This window comes from Gymnodraco acuticeps, unplaced genomic scaffold (assembly GCF_902827175.1).
Source record: "Gymnodraco acuticeps unplaced genomic scaffold, fGymAcu1.1, whole genome shotgun sequence".
Classification (NCBI taxonomy): Eukaryota; Metazoa; Chordata; class Actinopteri; order Perciformes; family Bathydraconidae; genus Gymnodraco; species Gymnodraco acuticeps.
Window position 1 is genome coordinate 1,364,349 of NW_022990558.1, and position 21,751 is coordinate 1,386,099.

Here is a 21,751-nt window from a genome sequence, read left to right on the forward strand (position 1 = left end):
AAAGTGGGTTATTGAACCTGAAGCTTGTTGCTTCTGCCCTGGGAGACGACAGAGAGTCATCCCCTCCTCGACTAGGTCTGGGAGCCGACAGGAAAGTTCAACACACAGATGGCCAGTCCGCCCCTTTGTAGCATATTATTTCGATGAGAGATGAGCGGATCGCCACTGGGCTTTCAACTAAATACACAGCCACGCAAAAACTGCGGCATTTGTACAGCTCCTTATGGGTAGGCTACTGCAATTAGTGAAGTGCTTTCCTCTGTGGTGAAACGATCAGCACCACGGAGGAAAGCGGCAGAAAGTCACCTGGAGTTAAAGAGAGCAGGGCTGCGTTGCGTGCATGGCTTCCTTCTGCAGGTAACGGGGAGACGCGCTCTGGCAGCGGTCTCGTTCAGGATCCGAAAATACAATTTTTAAATATTTTGCACACTTATTCCACTTATTCCTAGTGTGCCACTGGTTACGGTGCCGCGTGCCAATGCTGGCACGCGTGCCAGGGGTTGCCGACCCCTGTCCTAGACAGTCCAAACTCAGTACCAGAGTGTAGTAGAGCACAATGTGCAGTGAATGTGTTAAAGTTACTTTTATTAAGACATTTCACTTTAATTTTTTCTATATTCTAAAGTAGGATCAAGCCTTCATTTTCCAATATATATTTGTAATACATTTAAACTAAACCGTTTGGTTGTTCATATAGTAAATAATAGTACACTCTGTTCCTTCAAACAACATATGCTCTCAATTTTAATGTGGAGCACCCAAGGTGCTGAAACTCAAATGTGTGACCCCATCAAGTATAAAGTCTGGAACTGCTTTATAGACAATGAATTGCGAAAGATGATTCAGATGAGATCACCAAATGGGAGTGCTCTGAGTATATGGCTACATGTTCTGTTGCACTATTGGGAAGACTACTTTTCCTTTGTAAAAGAAAACAGTCAGTCTGCTGTGGGTCTACATAATCCAAGTGTGGCCAGCTACATTGTTGCCAAGTTGTTGTTAAAGTGTTGCTCTTGTGTTGTGAAATGGCACTGGGAACTACACTGAACAAAAGTATAAATGCAACACTTTTTTTTTTGCTCCCATTTTTCATGAGATGAACTCAAAGATCTAAAACATTTTCTATAAACACAAAATAACCATTTCTCTCAAATATTGTTCACAAATCTGAAAAAATCTGTGATAGTGAGCACTTCTCCTTTGCCGAGATAATCCATCCCACCTCACAGGTGTGGCATATCAAGATGCTGATTAGACAGCATGATTATTGCACAGGTGTGCCTTAGGCTGGCCACAATAAAAGGCCACTCTAAAATGTTCAGTTTTATCACACAGCACAATGCCACAGATGTCGCAAGTTTTGAGGGAGCGTGCAATTGGCATGCTGACAGCAGGAATGTCCACCAGAGCTGTTGCCCGTGAACTGAATGTTCATTTCTCTACCATAAGCCGTCTCCAAAGGCGTTTCAGAGAATTTGGCAGTACATCCAACCGGCCTCACAACCGCAGACCACGTGTAACCACACCAGCCCAGGACCTCCACATCCAGCATGTTCACCTCCAAGATCGTCTGAGACCAGCCACTCGGACAGCTGCTGCAACAATCGGTTTGCATAACCAAAGAATTTCTGCACAAACTGTCAGAAACCGTCTCAGGGAAGCTCATCTGCATGCTCGTCGTCCTCATCGGGGTCTCGACCTGACTCCGGTTCGTCGTCGTAACTGACTTGAGTGGGCAAATGCTCAGATTCGATGGCGTCTGGCACGTTGGAGAGGTGTTCTCTTCACGGATGAATCCCGGTTTTCACTGTTCAGGGCAGATGGCAGACAGCGTGTGTGGCGTCGTGTGGGTGAGCGGTTTTCTGATGTCAATGTTGTGAATCGAGTGGTCCATGGTGGTGGTGGGGTTATGGTATGGGCAGGCGTATGTTATGGACGACGAACACAGGTGCATTTTATTGATGGCATTGTGAATGCACAGAGATACCGTGACGAGATCCTGAGGCCCATTGTTGTGCCATTCATCCATGACCATCACCTCATGTTGCAGCATGATAATGCACGGCCCCATGTTCCAAGGATCTGTACACAATTCCTGGAGGCTGAAAACATCCCAGTTCTTGCATGGCCAGCATACTCACCGGACATGTCACCCATTGAGCATGTTTGGGATGCTCTGGATCAGCGTATACGACAGCGTGTTCCAGTTCCTGCCAATATCCAGCAACTTTGCACAGCCATTGAAGAGGAGTGGACCAACATTCCACAGGCCACAATCAACAACCTCATCAACTCTATGCGAAGGAGATGTGTTGCACTGCGTCAGGCAAATGGTGGTCACACCAGATACTGACTGGTTTTCGGACCCCCCCAATAAAGCAAAACTGCACGTTTCAGAGTGGCCTTTTATTGTGGCCAGCCTAAGGCACACCTGTGCAATAATCATGCTGTCTAATCATCATCTTGATATGCCACACCTGTGAGGTGGGATGGATTATCTCGGCAAAGGAGAAGTGCTCACTATCACAGATTTTTTCAGATTTGTGAACAATATTTGAGAGAAATGGTTATTTTGTGTTTATAGAAAATGTTTTAGATCTTTGAGTTCATCTCATGAAAAATGGGAGCAAAAACAAAAGTGTTGCGTTTAGATTTTTGTTCAGTGTAGCTAAAACCTGTATTTATTTGTTTAGACAAAACAAACATTGTGATCTGAAAACATCTGATTAGTTGATGTTTCTGCAGCTCAGCCTTGATTTGTCGGTGCGACACCCCCACTAGTGTTTGTAGCTTAATATAACCGGCTTTCACTTCAAATGACCTGTAGCCATGTCGTTCTGTGAACATAGCATTACCTCTCTGGTTTCTGGCTTTCAGGGACAAGCTAATGTTCAAAATATTGATTTCCCTAGGCCATGGAAATTGCATTTCGGAATTTGTTAATTGAGATGGTGTTCCCCTTTTATAGAGAGACATGTTCGGTCTTATTAGCTGCTGTAGATACAAAATACTTAGACCTCAGGGGTGTTAATCTCCTTCATCTCCTCTCCTCACCTTCAGGCCCAGCAGAGGGAGCTCACAGTGAGACACGTGAAGGAGACTGAGAAGGAGCTGAACAGAAACTTCCAGCTCCAGAAGGAACAATATGAAGCCACCATCGAGAGACACCTGACATTCATTGATCAGGTAGGAGTGCACACACAATCTGATCCCACCTTCATCAAAAAAAAATGTGTATGACTTTTGGTCTAAAATATGTTTTTTTTCTTAGCTGATCAATGACAAAAAGTCTCTGAGTGAGCGCTGTGAAGGAGTGGTGGGGGAACTGAAGCAGGTGGACCAAAAGTACACCAAGAAGATTGCACAAATGCAGGAGCAACATGAGATGGTGAGAATAGGTTTCAACAATGATAATCTAATAATGAAATGAAAGGCATGTGCAGGGCAAGCTTTCACTGCACATGCCTTCTGCTTCTCTGCTTTGCATCTTGTGTGATCATGTTGCTTTCTTGCCGTGCTGCTTTTGTTTAACCGTCTTTTCTCTGTTTTTCCCTCTTGTTTTGCTGTCTTTCTCTGTCCTTGTCTATACATCTTTTTATCCTGGACTTTAGGTGTGGCAAATTCTGGGTCCCTTGTGTGAGGTAACTTGTTTTCCTCTCACAGTCATCCTTGGCACGATCATCTCTCTCACTCTGTCATTCCTTTTCCCTTTCATTTGTCTGTCCCTCACAACTTCTGTCGGACGGTCTGTCTGCGTGTGAGTCATTCTTCTTTCAGTAATGTTTAGATTTAGATAAAGCTGTCGTCTTCCTCTTATAACCACTGTGGTGTTTTTGGAATTGGTCTTGAATGTGTCATTGTTTGTCTCTGTGTAAAACCCCTTCCTTCCTTAAATAACACAAACACCCTGCTGCTAGTCTATTTGTGCCACTTCACTTTGACACAGAACCACAACCTTAAACCCCCTCCCTCCCTCCACAGGAAATCAAGAAGTTGAAAGAGCTAATGAGCGCCACGGAGAAGATCCGCCGGGAGAAATGGATTGACGAGAAAACCAAGAAGATCAAAGAGATCACTGTTAAAGGTACCGCACAGCCTCGGCTCAGGGCGGAAATCTCAGATTAAACCATCAGGGTACACCAACAGTAAGCAAACACGGGTAAACTAATGCTCTGTAATGCTACTCAATTTAGGGGATAACACCTATTTTCTTCACAATCCTCTACTGTGCATCCTTTAGCAGGAATGTGACATGACCTCAGATTCCTTTCAGTGCTCACATTGGTTCTAAGTCTCTTACCTTCCATCAGCTGGTAGCTTAGCATGCCATCAAACTCAAACACACATGCTACATTGCGTCTGTCGCATGTAACAGGTTTGTTTATTTGGTCGCTGGATTAGAAAATAAACAAAGTATTGTAAATGTATCTATTAAACTGGCTGTTGCATTTTCCAGCTTGTAAAATTGATAGTTCAGATGTTTTCAAGTAGGGGTTGTATGAGGTCATCCATAGCCAGTTTATAACCTATGATAAGGCAGTTTGAAACAAACAAACAAACAAGAGAAACGGTGAGCAACTAATCACTGCAAACATTTTTAATAATATCAGTTGGAGTGTACGATGTATTTAGAATATTTGGTTTGGTCGGTTAGGGTTAGAATGTTGTTTATTTGGGCCCATGATCAGTAAATGTATCCATTGTACTTGTTGTCAGTTGTTGCATTTTCCAACTTGTTGAATGGATAGTTTGGATGTTTTGAAGTGGGGTTTGTTTGAGGTCATCCATAGTCTGTTTATCTAGAATAAGAAAGAAAAAGACATAACACTTAGGCCATCCACAAAGAATCATATCAGTTGAAGTGTATGATTTTGGCAGAATATTTTCACTCTGTCACTTTGTTTAGTTAGTGTTCACCAAAGTCAAACACAAACAAACTAACCAAGGCTGCTTTACACCAGCAACCTTGGCAAGTCAGGTTGTTTTTGTGAGCATAGATAAAGGCTTCAATGCCTTTGCAAAAACATACTGTATAGCTATGTCATTGCAGTGAGAAGCTGAAAATACAAATGTTGAAAATAGAGCATGTATTTTAAGGGCAGCATGAATAAAGTGTTCTTCCCCTATTGCATGCCTGTGGAGTGTGGAGTTAATGTAAAGTCACAGACAGTTGTCAGCCAGTGCTGATGAAGTGTTTGAACAGTCACAAGGCTTGAGAACCCAGAGTTGTTTGTTTACAGTTGTCTCATCTTCCAGAATTATTTTTAACATGAGTCATCCCAATTTTTCCCCAAGCAAATGTTATCCAGTGAGCCGTGAACTTCATGCAGGCCCCGACCAGCCGCTGAACACTAACTATATTCTGTTCCTGCTCCTCCCTCAGGTCTGGAGCCAGAGATCCAGAAGCTGATCTCCAAGCACAAACAGGAGCTGAAGAAGCTGCGGACGCTCCACGAGGCGGAGCTGCTGCAGGCAGACGACCGCGCCGCCCAGCGCTACGTCCGGCAGTGTGAAGAGCTCCGCCAGCAGCTGGAGAGGGACAAGGAGGAGCAGTGTCAGCGAGAGAGGGAACTAGCCAAACAGAGGTAGGCATGACACATCATCAGTGCAGGCCTTTTTACTGTAACACATGTCATACACTACTATACTGGGTCTCTTTATGTCTCTGTGCTGGCGACAGTTGTAGCTGTTGCACAATGTTTTTGTGAATGCAATATCTCAGAAGGTTCTTAATATCATTTTCTAAGATTTGGGCACAAGCTGTTACTTGGAAATGAAGTGGTTTGATTTTGGTTGTCAATGGTCAAAGCGGTAGGTCACTTTGACCTCATAGAACAAATATGCTGGCCATAAATTGAGAATTGATTACAATTTCACACATCTGGTCTAATAAGATAACATTAGGACATTTTGAACAAACTGGAAACGAAATAAATCCTATTTATTTGACCAGCCAGTCTCATATACATATAAATGTGCTTTTTCTTGTTTCTGTGTGTCAGATATGAGAAGCAGCTTCAGGAGGAGGAGCTGTCCCTGCAGCAGCAGAGGAGGCGGCTCTACAAGGAGGTGTCTGATGAGAAAGAGAGGCTGGCTCAGCTGGCTGCAAGGTGAGAAATCTGAAAAAACCCTCAGCCAGAGACTTCCCCACAGTGCTCCAGTAGCTGGTCATCATGCAGGTCTCCAGAAGAGGCTGAGTCAGTGGGAAATCAAGAACACACTGCAGTTAGGTTCCAGTCTGGTTGGGTAATGCTGGCACACTGTTGACAGGAAACCTTGAAGATGGATTAGACTGGAACTTGTTATGGAAATCTAAAAACCCCAATACTGTAGAGTACAAGTCAGAGTGATCAAAATCAAAGAAATGGTGAATCAGACAGAGTTGTCTTTCTGGTGATTTTATTTGAAGCTTCAAATATATATAAATACAATACAATAAATATAGACACAGGTCCCACAGAGTATAGAATAATCTGCGCGAGTGTGCGCAGTTCAATATGGCAGCAAAGCTTATATAGCAGAAATGATGAGAAGGTAAGAAATCTGTCTTCACACGGTCACATTGTTATTAGACACCTGGCCTTGAGCTGTAGAAGTTCTCGTGTGACTTTGTGTGAGTCTCAACCCAGTAGCCAAAACAGCTCTGTGGCCTTGAAGTAGAGTAGATAGAGGAAAACAGCACATCTCAGGAAATGAGAAGCATTTGGTTTAAACATATCAGGATATAATAGAAATGTCCACTACAAACTGCTTTCAGGTTGTGTGTTACAGAGTAGAGGAACTGTTCTGTTGTACCCACCATCATGCTCTGGCACAAAGTCTCAGTCCTGCAGGGAACATGTAATAATAATAATAATAATAATAATAATAAATGATATTTATATAGCGCCTTTCAAGGGACCCAAGGTCGCTGTACGTGGTGGACAAACAATCAGACAATCAACGGGCAAACCAAATAAATAAATAAAGGAAGCCGGGGGACCAGAAAAGGGCTAGGGCCCGAAGGCCAGGGTGAACAGGTGTGTTTTTAGAGATGCTTTGAAGATGTCCAGGGAGGCAGCATTACGGATCTCGGCAGGAAGTGCATTCCAGAGGGTTGGGGCCGCAACACTGAATGCCCTGTCACCAACAGTACGGAGGGGAGAGCGGGGGATGGAGAGCAGGCCCGTGTCTGAGGACCGCAGACTCCGAGAAGGGGTGTAGGGATGGAGGAGGTCCGATAAGTACTGGAGGGACTTGTACGTGAGGATGAGTGTTTTGTATTGAATCCGGGACTTGACCGGCAGCCAATGTAGGTGGATGAGGGTGGGGGTGATATGGTGCCATGGCTTGGTGTGGGTGAGAAGCCTGGCGGCAGAGTAGCCTTTATATATTCTTTCTAACACAGCTGCTAGGCACCAAGTGACCTTTAAAACATAGAGGACTAATGTAAGCTCTATTACATGCCATTAAAAGGAAAAAATATTGAACAAAAAGAAAAACAGCATAAAGAAGTGATAACTAAAATTATTATTATAATTATTATTATTATTATTTTTGAACACCCCGCATTTATTAAATTAGATTAGATTTACTTTAGTGACCTTAATCTGTGAATGTTTCCCGTCACAGCAGCATGTAAACGAGGCACTGCACATGAAATACAAATGACATCGTAGTGAAAATAAACAAACATAAAAAGTAAATATATAAAAAATCTAATGGACAGTGAAAGACATATATCTATTGAGTATCTCAAACGAATAAACAATGTCAATATACAGAACTGACCTCAATGTACATGATAGGCCAACCTACAATTAACCAAATGTAAACATAACAACTGGCACCAAAAAGTGCTTACGTCAGAGATGAACCTGAGCAATAACAGTTCATGGAGAGTACAGTGAAGAGAACTCTTTACCAGCAGTAGCGCTGAGCAAAGGGACTAGAATGTGTCCACACACCTGTAAAAAAACACACATATAAAGTCAGGCAAGGGCAACACTAACCAGGCATAGTGCGATGCTGTTTATTTTTACCTTACTTTTATTGACCATCCGTTCGCTATTATTTCAGCAGCTTACGTTTTCCTGTTGTTTTGTATTATAGCGGCTATCGGATGTAACCAATACATGGGCCACACCGTTTGCCATGTCAGACTATCACAAGTACAATAATAATGAAAAATACGCCGGTAAGATATTCCGGTAGAAAACGACTTATGCCACAATATGATAGCAACAAGTAGTCAAGACAGTCAGATGCTATGCTAACATCACCCATGTAATACCAGAGAAACTTTAATAACGGCGTTATGATGCCAAATAGTGTCAATTCAGCCTGAAAACACCTTATGGGGAGGAGGGATATGCATCAGTGGACGTTGCTTGTGTGACAGTCAGACAGTGAAGACATTCCAGTCTTTTTTAGCAGCCTCTGCCGTCAGTTAACGGTAGACTAAATGCCAAAACGATTGTTTGGGTTCTACTTCTCAATGCTCTTCTTTCTGTTTGTGTGGCAGGCATCGCAGTGAGCTGGAGGATCTGCGGAGACAGCTGGAGGAGAACAACTCTCTTGCTGGACGAGCCCTCAGAGAAGAGCTGGACAAGACCAGAGAGGGACAGGAGAGGAGACACCAGGTGATGAGCGACATGGGGCGCAATAACAGTATCATTAACCATAGACTTTAACAGAACCCATAAATAAAGTCTGTCTAGTTAGTATCTCCACATCTGCTAACATCCATCCAGAACAAGGTAAAGCAGCAAGATCATTTAGTGTTCTTTGTGTTCCTAGTTGGAGATGAAGGCATTACACGAACGCATTGACATCGAAAAGCAGACCTGGGAAGAAAACTACAAGAAGAAAGAGGTTTGTTGGCATTCTGTCTAAACTGGACCTTCTTTTGTTCACGCTGAGGTGTAACAAAGCACTGAATGTCCTGCATTGTGCTCATAGGCCCATCCATCACCAATGCAGGCACATCTTTCTGGAGCTCCTAGTTCAGTGGTTGTTAACGTCATTACTAATGTAAAAAGAGAAGGAGACGAGGACTCCTGCCAAAAATCTATTTTCCATAGTGACTAAGGGAGGTGGCACATGTCCAGCTCTGTGGAGTGCAGGAGAGTGAGAGCAACCTGTGCTTTTCAACTGTGTACTTAAAGAATAGTAATAATAACTTTATCAATACAGCACCTTTTGAAAAAGAGTTTACAAAGTGATCTGACATAAAAGCAAAGCAGCAGCAGCAGGATTCAAGACAACATAAAAATAGAAAGCCAAACTAAAGTAATATTAAAATAAGGTTTCATTGGAACACAAAGACACAAAAATACTGTAGAGAGAAGGCAAATTATGATAAAGATACAAAAAGTATTACAAAAAAAATGAAAGTAAAGCAGTAATGTCGATATGTTCACAGAAGTAAACGGAGAAAGAAAATCTATATAACACACTTCAGGAAGGGAAAACCCAGAAATGCATTATAATAATAATATGAATTCATTACATTTATTTTGGTGCTTTTCCAAATGCTCAAAGCGCTTTACATTACATATTACATATATCAGTGTTAATGGTTCTGCCAGCCTTATCGCCTGAGGCAGGTTGTCTCAGGGCCGAGGGGCCCCATGGCAGGAGAAAGGTCACCCTTAGATATCAGCCTCAACTTTGGACCGTCCAGAAGGTTTCAAGGCTGCCATTCTTATTGAGTTAACATTTCCACCATGTAGCTTAGGGCCCAAACCAGACGGCTCTAAAAGTAATAAAATTACGTATTTAAAAAAAATCTAAAACGAACAGGTAATGATTGGTGAGAAACCAATGAGAATCCTAGCTGCTGCAGTCTGTGCTGTGGATGAAACCCTCTGGGTGTAAATCACATGCAATGAGGAAGAAAACATTTAATGAGTCAGTGGCTGTTAATAAAATAAGTGAGTTTTTAATTGTAAAGAATTAACCAATGAGGACAAACTTCCACATTTATCTAAACCTGGGTGGGTTATTACCTTTTTATGTGTGTGTGTGGTGACTGTGGTCATAAGGCAGCCAAGACAGACAGTGTGTGTGTTCACAGGAAGCGTGGCTGCTGAGCCGCGAGCGTGAGCTCAAAGAAGGTCTGAGGCGGGAGCGCGACAAAGAGATCGAGCTCGCCATCTGGACTCTGGAGGAGGAGACCAGCAAGGACAAAGAGGAGTGTGAGAGGGCAGCTGACAACAGGTGTGTGTGTGTGTGTGTGTGTGTGTGTGTGTGTGTGTGTGTGTGTGTGTGTGTGTGTGAGTGTGTGTGTGTGTGTGTGTGTGTGTGTGTGTGTGTGTGTGTGTGTGTGTGTGTGTGTGTGTGTGTGTGGTGTGTGTGTGTGTGTGTGTGTGTGGTGTGTGTGTGTGTGTGTGTGTGTGTGTGTGTGTGTGTGTGTGTGTGTGTGTGTGTGTGTGTGTGTGTGTGTGTGTGTGTGTGTGTGTGTGTGTGTGTGTGTGTGTGTGTGTGTGTGTGTGTGTGTGTGTGTGTGTGTGTGTGTGTGTGTGTGTGTGTGTGTGTGTGTGTGTGTGTGTGTCCTAGTTTGTTTTAGGGCATACATAATAAAATGATCTACAGTTTACACTCAAAAACATTAAATAACAATCCACAAGTCATAAAAGAGGGAAAAAACAACAATTAAATAAATCAATTCTTTATATTTTCTTTATAAGTTATCATCTTTTAACCCATTCCTTGTAATGTGTTAAGTTATTGCTTCTCTTAATGACAATAAATAAGGTTCTCTCTTTTCTATTTCTTCTGGTGCTTTTCAATGAAGTAAGATACGTTTTGTAGTTATTTCGAGAAATAGTCTTTTATAGATATTTCCAAGAAGTCACTTAAAATCTTTTCCTCTGTTCTCAGGGTGAAGCGTGTGAGGGAAAAGTATGAGACTGAGCTGAGGGAGCTGGAGCGCTCTGAGAGGGCGGCCGTGGAGAAACAGCAAGAGTTGAGGAAGCATCAGATGGAGGCGGAGGGAGAGCTGATCAGACTGCAGGGCGCTCTCAGACAGAAGGGACAGGAGACCGAAGACGTCACACAGGTAAGGAGCAAATCCCTCTTCTTAATGGTTTATAAAACCCTCTAGTTCCATGTTATTACCTTTCATGTTAGCAGCTTGTGGTATGAGTGAGAAAGATTCCATATGAAATGACTCCTGAACGTGTTTGTTCAGACCCGGGATAAGCTGGTGGAGGAGCGCCGCAGCCTGGCCGAGGTGATCAGGCAGGAGTTTGCAGAGCGGCTGGTGGTGACGGAGGAGGAGAACCGCAGGATGAAGGTGGAGGTGTCAGAGGTGCGGGCTCGGCTACGGCTAGAGGTGGAGAGAGTCACCAGGGAGAAGGAGGAGGAGCTGGCAGAAGTCCACCAACGGTAAGGTGGAGGGAAAGAGTACCTAATAACATTTTGGCTTGAATAAATCGTTTTATTCAGTTTTGAACAACATCTTTTAAGATTGAAACCACTGCTTTATAAGAGCCTGCTCGGTCAAATGACATGTACAAATCTATTCAAATGTCTAATCCTGGTAATGTGTCACCTTGTGACAGAATGAGGCTCATAGATGTGTTTTTAAACGTTTTTGGGTCAAAAACGGCACAGAGAAGGGGATTTATAAAAACAAAACACAAAAGGTGATGAACACTTACAAACAACGTAAGTTGAGGTGTACAGCCTTTGCCATTTATAAATGCAAAATAAATGAGCTAAAGTGGTCCTTTTGTTCTTAGCAGTATATTGGTCATAACTCTTTAATGATATTTTAAATATTGGTAGACATTTTCTGTTTTGAAATAAGCCACCATAGCATTAGGAGTTGACCCAAAAACGTCAACCTCAATAACCTTAATGTTATTTAACATATTTGGTTCACAAGCTGGGGGGAAAGTATTTGCATATTTATTGCGAACCTAAATCTCTCTTTAAGTTTCCCTTGTTAACGTCCTCTTTTCTGCCACTTACCAGAGTGAAGTCGGCCATCTTGAAGAAGGAAGAAACTGTCAATAATCTCCGAAAGCAGCACGAGGTGAGTCAACCAACGACACACAGGCGCCTCTTTCTGTCAGAGCATGATACATAAGAGAAGACGGTTGTGCAGAGATGACTGACAGCATGTATAAATATATGGCTCTCTCCTCTGAAAGGCTGCCCTGAAGAGAGCGGATCACCTGGAGGCCCTGTGGGAGCAGCAGAGGAAGCAGCTGCTGGAGAAGTGACTGACAGGAGGGCTTCATCTGTCTGGACCTCCCCCTCCCCCTCTGCTCTGAGCTCTATCCTTTGTGTCGCACGAGCCCTCACCTGATTTTTTTGTATTCACTTGGATGTTGTTTCTGCCAGCAAGACTGAACCTGTGGAACTACAGGAGGTGGAACAAGTGGCTGAACCCTGTCCTACTTCATACAGAATAGGGACATGAACTGGGCCTCAATATTTAGCCCCGCCTCTCCAGGCATGAAGGAATGTGTAGTGTTGGAGCGTCCCTCATTTAAATGCCACAAACCAGGTGACACCTGATGAATAGAAATGAATAGACTATGGTTGGACTTCGCTTTCCTCTTCTTCCCTTTTTCAAAAGGAGGATTGCTGTAGCTTTTTGTGACTGTACTTCCCCCCCCCCCCCTTCCCCCTCTCTCTTGGGCAGGAATTCTTCAATGTTCCCCTCAGGGCTGCCACATGGAACAGTTCCAGATGTTTGTGAAACCAGCCCGGGCCTGTGCTGGTGTAAAGTGGGAGATGGACCACTTAAAACAAACCATTGGGCATCAGAGCGGCTGTATGAGCTCCTGTTTGTACTCATGCTGCCCCCTTTTATCTGCAGAGCCATGCGTTTTGTCCCAGTGCCTCCTCAAGGCGAGTGCTAATTACAGGATCTATGACATGGCCTCGCTCTGAACAGTTTGTTATGTGTGTCTCAAACCAAAGGTAGGATCTAAGCAAGACGTACGAAGAGATTTACCAACACTGGTTACACACTAGAGTGTGAGTAGAATGTTGCGAGAGGGACGAGTATGTAACTAAAAGGAAAGAAAAAGGACACGGCATGATTGAGGCGGAAGACGGATGATTTTTAGAGAACGTTTCTGAATGTGGGGGAGAAGGAAGAGGAGAGAGGATCGGGGATGCAGGGAAGAAGGAATGCACAGAGAAGGCATGTGACCAGAGGTATGTTAAAAGCCATATAGCTTTCGCCCGCTCCGATCCAGAGGCTGCACTGTGACAAAACGCATCAAACTCACCCGGTAAGAGGGGGGGGGGTCTCGAGTCACACACACATGTAAACCATCTGCGTTTAAACCAAACCGTCTGTTCCCTAATCCTCTCAGGAGACCCCTCCCCTCAGCAAATCTGCATTTTATTAATTGAGTTTTTTTCTAAGTCCTTAACCCTTACAATGATTAGGGTTGAAGCCGGGCACAAAAAGGATTTCAGCGAGAACGATCCAAAGCAGAGTTAGCGAGGGGTGGGGGGGCTGAAACAAGAGTTAGTTCTGCAGAGAGAAACTCTACAGCTGGAAGTAAAGCCTGTTATTTAGGTGCAACATGATGTGATTGTTGAGGCCCAAAATTACCCTCACATCAGAAAATATTTATTCTGTTCCTTTTTTCTTTATTTATTTCCCAAAGTAGCCGTTAATGACCTCTTGTAGTGTTATCGGTCCTCAGAAAGGGCACGGATTCTTTTCAAAGTCGACACAATAAGTGTTTTTACAGTTACTTAGCAGAACTGCTAACTGCCGTGCTAAAACGTTATAACTATGCCATTAGTAGATGGTTTAAATACAGTATGTCCGGTTTTTCTGACATGGAAGGCGTCCGAGCCACAATGTAAAGGGTTCATATGAAGTGTAATGTAGTGGAAGGGTAGCAGTAACGTAGTGCAGCTTTATGGGTAATGTAGTTTCTGACCTGAGGCGTCATATCAGATAGTCACAAGAGCCAAATACCACTTTCAACCCTCCTAAATGTAGGAGAATGTAAAATAAATATACGTTTTTATATAAATATATCTTTTCGCAAGATAAAAGTGGTTGATATGTGTCACTGTGAGTTTCAGGATCACTTACTGAGATTCTCTGAGTCATGAGGAATTGCTTGTTGGCATTCCTCACGCTCTACCGTGCTTATAAGCCTTGCCGTGTGTGTGTGTGTGTGTGTGTGTGTGTGTGTGTGTGTGTGTGTGTGTGTGTGTGTGTGTGTGTGTGTGTGTGTGTGTGTGTGTGTGTGTGTGTGTGTGTGTGTGTGTGTGTGTGTGTGTGTGTGTGTGTGTGTGTGTGTGTGTGTGTGTGTGTGTGTGTGTGTGTGTGTGTGTGTGTGTGCGTGCCACCACTCCTCCCATTTTGACCAGAGATGTACCTTTTTTTTGTTTTTATTTATTTTATTTGTAACGTTGTATACAAACCATTCCAGCTGTCATCGGTTATAGCTTGTTGAATTTCTACATGTACCAGTATCTCTTGACCTCACTGTTTTCCTATCTTGTGTTAGTTGAGTTTGTATTGTTAATCATGGCGATGGTTGGAAAAACTGTGAAGAAGATGGTGACTGAAGAGAGAATAAAAAGCAAAGACTGCTGGGAAGACGCGCTGTGTTTCTCATTTGTGTTCGCTGTGTGAAAACAGACAATTGTTTGCTTGTTTCTGACCCCCGCCCTCCCATCATCCCTTGCTCTCTCAGACCATAACTCACGGGTTGGGAAAGAAGAAGAAGAAGTGTCTTTAATCACAACTATCCGCCAACACTCTGCGGAATCCAAACTTAGAGCCAAAATAGCTGTTGGTTTGAAGCCTCAAATTATTTATTCACTGCATTTAAATTAATTCCTGAAATATCTGTCAACCAATTCTTATAAATGAGTTTAAGGCATGTCCTAGATGCCTTTTTCTTGCCGTGTTAAAACCACCTCTGGGATGTTTCAGCCTATACATCTGGAATAATGTCCAGCGCTGACCCACTTCTCCCCTCCTTCTTCCCCTTCTTTTTTTTCTCGCCCTCCAGCTAGCTCACTTCCTCTAAAACTGCCAAAGCAACCGGTGGTGCGTACTGAAACGTGTCTCTCCTTTCAGAGTATTTCCTTTCTTTTCACTCAGGAACCCACACCATTGACTCTCACTTGGCTCCGAGGGCCCCGGCTGACTGCTGGCTGGAGTGAATGTAACTGTGGATGTGCAGAGAGTCTCTTTAAAAAGCTGTCAGCTGTGTGGTGGAAATTCAGCCTGCATGTTCATGCTTATCACCTCTGAGGTGTGTGTGTGTGTGTGTGTGTGTGTGTGTGTGTGTGTGTGTGTGTGTGTGTGTGTGTGTGTGTGTGTGTGTGTGTGTGTGTGTGTGTGTGTGTGTGTGTGTGTGTGTGTGTGTGTGTGTGTGTGTGTGTGTGTGTGTGTGTGTGTGGTGTGTGTGTGTGTGTGTGTGTGTGTGTGTGTGTGTGTGTGTGTGTGTGTGTGTGTGTGTGTGTGTGTGTGTGTGTGTGTGTGTGTGTGTGTGTGTGTGTGTGTGTGTGTGTGGCCTAGCATTACTATACTTGTGGGGACCTACATCTGTTTACATAGTCACGTGTGGGGACTCGCCTCCCTTATGGGGACAAAATGGAGGTCCCCATAAGGGGAATCATTCATTTTAGGGTGAAGACTTGGTAAGGGTAAGGGTTAGGGTTAGGGCATGCGTTGGTTATGGTTAAGGTTAGGATAAGTCTCCAGAAAATGCATGTAAGTCAATGTAATGTCCCCTGAAGTGATGTGTGTGTGTGTGTGTGTCTCTTGTCCTGTGATCCAGGGTCTCCCGCATAGCAGAGATCCTTAGAGCTGTCTGCTCATGTCTGATTTTATTGCAGCCTAGAGTGGGTTTCTCTTTCTCCAGTCCTCTCATGCTGTGGAGTTGAGGGGGTTGACCAATTGCCAGCAGCTGTTGCTCATTTCACAATGGTCCCGCCCATACAGTGCTGAGGCTGGCAGTGAGACGCTCCTTACCAGAGGAGAGGCAGAGCTCCTAACTTAGAGGAATACATGACCATGCGAGAAACACTGAGACTACAGACAACAGAGGATTTCTACTGGTAAGAGAATGTGTCTGTATCTGTCTGTTCTCTATCTGAATGGCTTTGTTTATGTTAGACGGCAACATGGTGACTCGAGAGGAGTCCTCTGACTAAAGGAAGACTCATGATTTGTCACAGTCTGATGCTCTATGCTTCCTTTCCTGTCTTTTATTTAGCTTGGACTCCTTCTCAGCCACTTTAGAGACTTGTACGCCATTCATCTAGTAGAAATCTGCTAAAACTGTATTTTATGTGTGGAAAATATGAATTCCCCCTGGAGTTTTTTTCCCTTATTGTGTCTGTTATCAGAGCTGAGTTTATCACTGGATCCCTACAACACATTCTTTCCATTCCCCATGTTACCTTTCCCAGTCCCACAAGCCTGGGAAACTGTACCACTCACATTGTCATCAGCGCTGTTATTATTTCCCTGACCCACTTATCAAGTGATTACTCTGAAGGACTTAAGAAAAGCAGCTCGAGACTTAGTTTAGATATTTCTCACAGAATGGCCCTGGGCTTTGTTTATTACACTTACAAAGAGGTGAGAAGTGGAGAATAAGGTGGTGCTCGGGGGTCTATGCTAATGTCTTGAATATCTGCTGGGACCTCCAGAGGCATACATTTGCAGGGAGAGCGAAAAAAAGAAGTTTCCTGTAAGATAGAGCTTCTGACTTCTGCATTTGTTGTTTGCCCATCAACTGCACCTTTTGTTCAGCTTGTGTCCAACAAGTTAATGTTTAAATGCTCCTTGGGTGTGTTTCTTTTCAGTATCTGATTGAGTGCCAAGTATGTTTTCACATAGGCTATAAAGGATTTACTTCGAAGGGGGCTGAACACGTTGCAATGTCATGTTTAGTGTCTGCTTCCTTGTGTTTTGTTTCAATGTATGCCCTTGGTGATCTTACAAGAAACATGTCAGATAATAATATACAATAAGTTAGTAAGTTCATTACATAAACACAGTAATGAAATACAAAAATAAGACATAAGTCAAGAAGTCACACTTCAAGAACCGCAAGAGCGGCATGTGACTCTTCACTATGTGTTCAAAGGTTTCATTAAAAAGGGATTACTTCTGTTGACGATAAAGCCCCCCCCCCCCCCCCGAGTTGTTGCCCTTCAACTTTCTCTTTCTGTCTCCCTCACACTGTAGTTTTGCTGAGAGAAGCCCAGAGTGGATCCTATTGTGAGCTAATTAAATCCATCACCCTCCAACTCCTGGAAGATCAAAAGTCCTGAGCACAAGACACCAGGCTTCTCCTCCTCCATCCTCATGTCCCTCCAGGAGAGGAGGGCAGGGCACACACACACACACACAGCTCCCCGGCCGAGGACACACACTACCTGACACGGATGGCGTTCCAGAAGAAGCTGCTGCTCGGGTTTGTTACCGCGGGCTCCCTGCTGTGCGTCTACCTCCTGTGTTTGAACCTGGAGACGCCTCTGTCCAGCGCCAAAGGGCCTCTGAAAACATTCCATCGCTTCACACACAAACATATCAGGTGAGCAAAGTGATCACACTCACACTGATTTGCAAATGAGCTGGAAGTGACAGGTTTTTATTGTTCTGGCAGTCTGACATATTGTACAGGAAATTAAAATGCTGACTCCCGGCATTACTGGTCACTTCAGGGGGGGGGTTTTGACAGCCCATCCTGTCATCCTGTCTCAAGCAGCTCGCTGAACCAGTATTGAGCAGAGGTGGGAGTAAGTCCTACATGTGCAAGTCATGAGCAAGTCTCAAGTCTTGACCTACAAGTATCAAGCAAGTCCCAAGTCACTGTGGTGAGAGTCAAGCAAGTCAAGTCAAGTCAAGTCATTGCTCAGGTCAAGCAAGTCAAGTCATACGACATTCTGATGAATAAGCCCAGTTTCGTATTTAAATCAGTTAAAAGACAGTGGTTATGAAAATGGATTCAACCCACACTATGATCTTCATTACATACACAGTTAATCATTTGAAATCTAATTTAGACCGATGACAATCATATTAGATTCATATTAACCCTAGAACTGCAGATAATATAGCTAGGACTCAAAAAGTCTGTTCCAAAAGGCAGAATTCCAGGTAAGAAAATCATATGGCATTTGCAATTACACATATTTAATTTAAATGTCTGCTAGAACCACCAACAGCGTCAGCACCTACATAGATATCATTTTCAAATCATTTAATTTGTTCCTCTTCATTCTCTCTCTCTCTCTCTCTCTCTCTCTGTCTCTGTCTCTGTCTCTCGCACGCACGCACACTTCAGGAGGAAGTGCATCTCTGTCTCAGTCTCACCTGTCGTACAGTGATCACATATTCTGTTCTCTTTTGGTTGCCAGGATCTTTTGAGTCTTCCTGTTTCGATTGCCAGTCTGTGGTCACTGAGCCTGTACTTGGTTAGGATCTGTCTCTGCTTTCTATCTCTGACAGTAGAGAGATATTCTGCCAGCTCATACTCTCTGTTTAGAGCCAGGTAACATTCTAATCTACTTTGGCTTTTAGTTTCTTCTTCCCAATGTTGTAAATAGTTGTCTTTACATTGTGTTATAATGTGTTTGACTGTGATTGGTGTTTGGAGAGCAGTGTTGTTGAGAGACTGGTCAGAGTGGCTCTGAGAGGGGGCAGCTAGCCTCAGCACCAGCTGACATAGGGGACTCTTCTCTGGGGTTAGCTCTTGGCTTTGGAGGGCTTTGGAGTGGAGGGTGTCTCGGGGGCTGGACCTAAGGTGGTTAAAGAATGTTAGTGCTCTCTTTTGAGTGTTAATGATCAGTGGGTCTCTGCCTAATTCTGCTCTACATGCATTTGTTGGTGTTTTTCTCTGAACACGTCAAATGTATCTGCAGAATTCTGCATGTAAAGACTCTGTTGGATGTTTGCAGGGCCGCCCCTGGCCAACTTGGGGCCCCAAGCGACATTGTGAGATGAGGCCCCCCCCCCCCCCAACCGACAGGAGTGAAAACAATTTTTTTGGAAACAAAGTAGGCTACTTTGCAAATATAATTCCTGTTTATTATTATTATCAACGGTTACTTTTTTATACAGTGAGGTAAATGGTAAATGTGCATGTATGTCGTTCAGTATGCGTTTACAGGTGAATTTTGCATTTCCTGCCAAATACTAGCCTCAAAAAGATAAAAACATAATTAATGCAAATAAACTACTTCTACTAATAATCATAATCAATTCAATAATAAAAATACTATATTGTTTTATTATAATATAGTTGTAATATAGTCCAGACAAAACATGCTTATGACATGCTCTGAGGTGTGTGCTTATCTTTCTTACAGTGCAGACGCTTTTCTGCTTGCTCTTGCCTCTGCTTACTTTTTATGCTGATTTTCCTATTCTTATTCTCTGAAAACTTCGAGCAGCGGCTCCTGGACATTAACTTATCACTGAGACAGTTCATCTTCGTAAATAGACGGAGGGTCTCAGCCATATTTCAACATTTTTACGACGACGTCAGTCTTACAATAGCGTGGCCTAGCAACAGCTAAAGCCTGGTAGGCTACTGCATGCTATTTAGCTTAAGCTAGTTGGTAGCAAAATGCCTCCGTTCTCTACAGATGACTTCCAGATACTTATACAGAAGATGGCTGTGTTGGAAATGAAAATGCAACGGTTGGAAGTTAACGTGGAAGTGAATGGACTATGTCGTGGGAATGACACGACTTTACCAGTGTTGCAAAATAATGGAGAAGGGTATGCTAACTCACAGCTAGTTAGCAGCTACAAGGATTCCAAGGAACAGGAGGGCTGTGTACCGGGTAATAAATCTACAAGTGGTAGTCCTCCCTGGAACTCTTTGGGTGCAAAGCCTAAGAGTAAATCATTTCCATGGGATTTGGGAGGACGGATAACAGGCAGAGCCCAGAGCTCCGAAATCTGTGATGCGACCGGCTGGCCTGCATTGTTATCACCCAGGAAGAGCGCCTCTTCAACCCCTATTCATACTAGGAAACAGCAGTGGACAGCTGCTAAAGGGAGAATTACAAACAATCCTCCTAAACCACCAAGTGTGCCAATCCAGAACAGATACGCTCCGCTGACCGAGAACCGGAGATCTGATGACCTGGATAACCTGTCCTCTTCACGCAGCAGGGTAAGGACCAATAGCTACTCCAAAAGTAAAAGGCTAGAGGGAAAGCTAACGACTGGGCCTGAAACTCTGATTGTGGGTGACTCTGCTGTAAGAGATGTAAAAGGTCTGTGTAATAAGAACAACACCAAAGTACTCTGTTTTCCCAAGGATGTGGTCTCTGACTCGGCTGAGAAGATCCTGCATATTGGGGCTGAACATCCGACTGTGAAGAATGTGGTACTACACATTGGAACAAATTATGTTGTGAAACAACAGTCAGAAGTGCTGAAAGAAGACTTTAAATGTTTGTTGGAAACTGCCAGCTCTCTAAATGCAGAGGTGTTCATCAGTGGCCCTCTACCGCCAGTCAGAAGAGGAGTGGAGAGATTCAGCAGATTGTTTACACTGAACACCTGGCTTTCAACGGCCTGTACTGACCATTCTGTTCATTTTATTGACAATTTTAACTTTTTCTGGGATCGCAGACATCTTTTCAAGGCAAATGGAGTTTGCCTGAACAAGTCAGGAGTGAAATTGTTTATCTCCAACATATTCAACTGCCTGCGTCATCAATCTGTTCCCTCTGCCAAGGACAAGCGGCAAGAGGAATCAAAACAGGAGAAAGACACAACACATCGCGCAGAAAACCCTGAAGAATTATCACTGCACCCGCCTGAGGAATGTTCTGATTATGAGACAAATGGAGGAGTCTCCACTGCCCGTCACCCCCCCCCCCCCCCCCCTGTCAACGCCTTTGAGGATACTCCGTTCACCCTTTCACCCTCGCCCACCCTCCTGGAGATCGATGAACACACAAAGGAGATACAGAGGGTTGGCACCGATTCCTTCCTGGAGTTCAAAGACCAAACGAAGGCGATACGCAGGGCTGGCACCATGTCCTTTACCCCCGCTCCTCAACGACGCCCACCAAAATCACCGCGGAGACGCGCACCATCTCCCCCGTCCTCATCACCGCGCCTACGTCAACCACCTCCCCCCCCTGGCAGCATGTCCTCTACCCCCGCACCATCTCGCCCGTCTCCATCACCGTGCCTACGTCGACCACCTCCCCTCCCTTCGAGGGGGCATCTGCAGTCTCCGAAGCCTGATAAGGATGTGTGTGTACAAAACACAACAAACTCTTACTGATATGTGCTGGGTCCAGGCTCAAGGGCGTATGGCACTCTCAACTCTTTCCAGGACATGTCGGGGCCCTGCCTGCCAGTAGCTTTGCCGATATCTGTGTTGATAGGTAATAGATTAAGAGCGGTGAATCATAGAAACAGGAAGCGCTCAAACGTTTGTGTGAGTGTATCTAATTTAGCAGTGATTCCATGTCAGCCACAGCTTGTTACAAAAAACATGACTGATAGTGTGTTTAACAAACTTAAACTAGCTTTATTAAATGTTAGGTCTTTGGCAGGAAAAACATTTTTAATCAATGATTTTATCACTGAGCACAATCTCGATTTTATGTTTTTAACAGAAACTTGGATTGAACAAAATAACAGTGCAGCTGTTCTTATCGAATCAACCCCTCCCAACTTTAGTTTTATGAGTCAGGAAAGAATGCATAAGAAAGGGGGTGGAGTTGCTATTCTGTTCAATGATTCCCTTCAATGCAGGAAGACATCGTATGGGAACTTTGC

The 21,751-nt window shown here is 43.9% G+C and overlaps 2 protein-coding genes across 4 annotated transcripts in view; both read left to right on the forward strand.

Moving 5' to 3' along the window:
• Positions 1 to 14,574, forward strand: part of cep131 (centrosomal protein 131) — a 35,756-nt gene extending 21,182 nt beyond the window's left edge. Inside the window, 13 exon segments of the mRNA XM_034227529.1 lie at positions 3,061 to 3,186; positions 3,272 to 3,388; positions 3,612 to 3,641; positions 3,982 to 4,084; positions 5,384 to 5,585; positions 6,003 to 6,110; positions 8,504 to 8,621; positions 8,779 to 8,853; positions 10,058 to 10,200; positions 10,864 to 11,041; positions 11,174 to 11,370; positions 11,962 to 12,022; positions 12,141 to 14,574. Coding sequence (XP_034083420.1) covers positions 3,061 to 3,186; positions 3,272 to 3,388; positions 3,612 to 3,641; positions 3,982 to 4,084; positions 5,384 to 5,585; positions 6,003 to 6,110; positions 8,504 to 8,621; positions 8,779 to 8,853; positions 10,058 to 10,200; positions 10,864 to 11,041; positions 11,174 to 11,370; positions 11,962 to 12,022; positions 12,141 to 12,212 — 1,530 coding nt within the window. The 3' untranslated portion in view covers positions 12,213 to 14,574.
• Positions 14,575 to 15,889: 1,315 nt separating this feature from the next.
• The window catches only part of st6galnac (ST6 (alpha-N-acetyl-neuraminyl-2,3-beta-galactosyl-1,3)-N-acetylgalactosaminide alpha-2,6-sialyltransferase), a 44,519-nt gene continuing 38,657 nt past the window's right edge, over positions 15,890 to 21,751 (forward strand). For all 3 annotated transcript variants that reach the window (XM_034227555.1, XM_034227554.1, XM_034227556.1), the window contains exons 1-2: positions 15,890 to 16,044; positions 17,183 to 17,531. In XM_034227555.1, coding sequence (XP_034083446.1) covers positions 17,383 to 17,531 — 149 coding nt within the window. In that variant the 5' untranslated portion in view covers positions 15,890 to 16,044; positions 17,183 to 17,382. The remainder of the gene's footprint in view (positions 16,045 to 17,182; positions 17,532 to 21,751) is intronic.